General features: G+C 43.7%; 1 protein-coding gene across 1 annotated transcript in view; it reads left to right on the top strand.

The window, feature by feature from the left end:
* Nucleotides 1-907, top strand: part of LOC119587094 — a gene marked incomplete in the record, with an annotated part of 12,623 nt that overhangs the window by 1,726 nt on the left and 9,990 nt on the right. Inside the window, 3 exon segments of the mRNA XM_037935843.1 lie at nt 66-134; nt 282-378; nt 629-870. Coding sequence (XP_037791771.1) covers nt 66-134; nt 282-378; nt 629-870 — 408 coding nt within the window.

The raw sequence follows: 907 nt of genomic DNA on the forward strand, positions 1-907 counted from the left end.
TTTATGTCTACGATATTTTTTTAGCAATCATCAGAGTCGCAGCATGAGTGAAATATCTTCTACAGATTGTTGCCAGTGACTACGAATACATATTTTCTGCCGCCAGTGAGAAGGAGCGGGACGTGTGGCTTGAGGTGAATTGTGTTTCGTTATCTCGTAAGAAGGAAGAAAACCCTGATAAAAATTGTACCTTGTGAGGGATACGTGAGAGGTTTATTACTCTTTTACTTTATCTCTGAAAAGAGAAAGAACTGATGCTACTTCTTTATCCCTTCGAGCAGGATGTTGTGAGGATATTTTTCCGGTCGCCCGTGGACGCGCAGCCGCTTCAGGACTCGGCTACTCAAAGCATCGTTGAATATGAAAATCCTTACAAATGTAAGCTTTAGTATGTAAAACGCCTAGTCCGGGAAATCTTGTTTATAGTCTCTTCATAAGGGACAATAATTTGCAACCTTTTTCTTTGGCTTTACCCATGAAACGGTTGACTAAGCCTAAACTTGTTGCCTGAGATCATATTCACAACTGCTTTTCATAACATGCTTCAGTACTCGTAGATATCTCCAGACCTAAGATAACGCTTCTCTTCTGCATTGTCGGTTTCGTTGATTTATGCCGTTTTCTTCAGATATACGAAAGTTTCTAGTGACATTAGATGCCACGACGGGCAAGCTATTGGGTGCAAGCGGCTGCGTGATGCTGTCTATTGAAAACTTCTACCTGACAGTGGCTTATCCTGACGGAAACAGACTGGGTCGCTTCGATATCTGTGAGCTTCGGCGTTACGGATTTACGGACACCACTTTCAACCTTTCGACAGGGAGGAAGAGCATGTTCGGGGAAGGCACGTACACGTTCATTACGCGGCAGGCAAGTGCTTTTTCAGTAGACGCCCTTGGTTTCGCTG

The sequence above is a fragment of the Penaeus monodon genome, chromosome 22 (assembly GCF_015228065.2).
Source record: "Penaeus monodon isolate SGIC_2016 chromosome 22, NSTDA_Pmon_1, whole genome shotgun sequence".
NCBI classification, from domain to species: Eukaryota; Metazoa; Arthropoda; class Malacostraca; order Decapoda; family Penaeidae; genus Penaeus; species Penaeus monodon.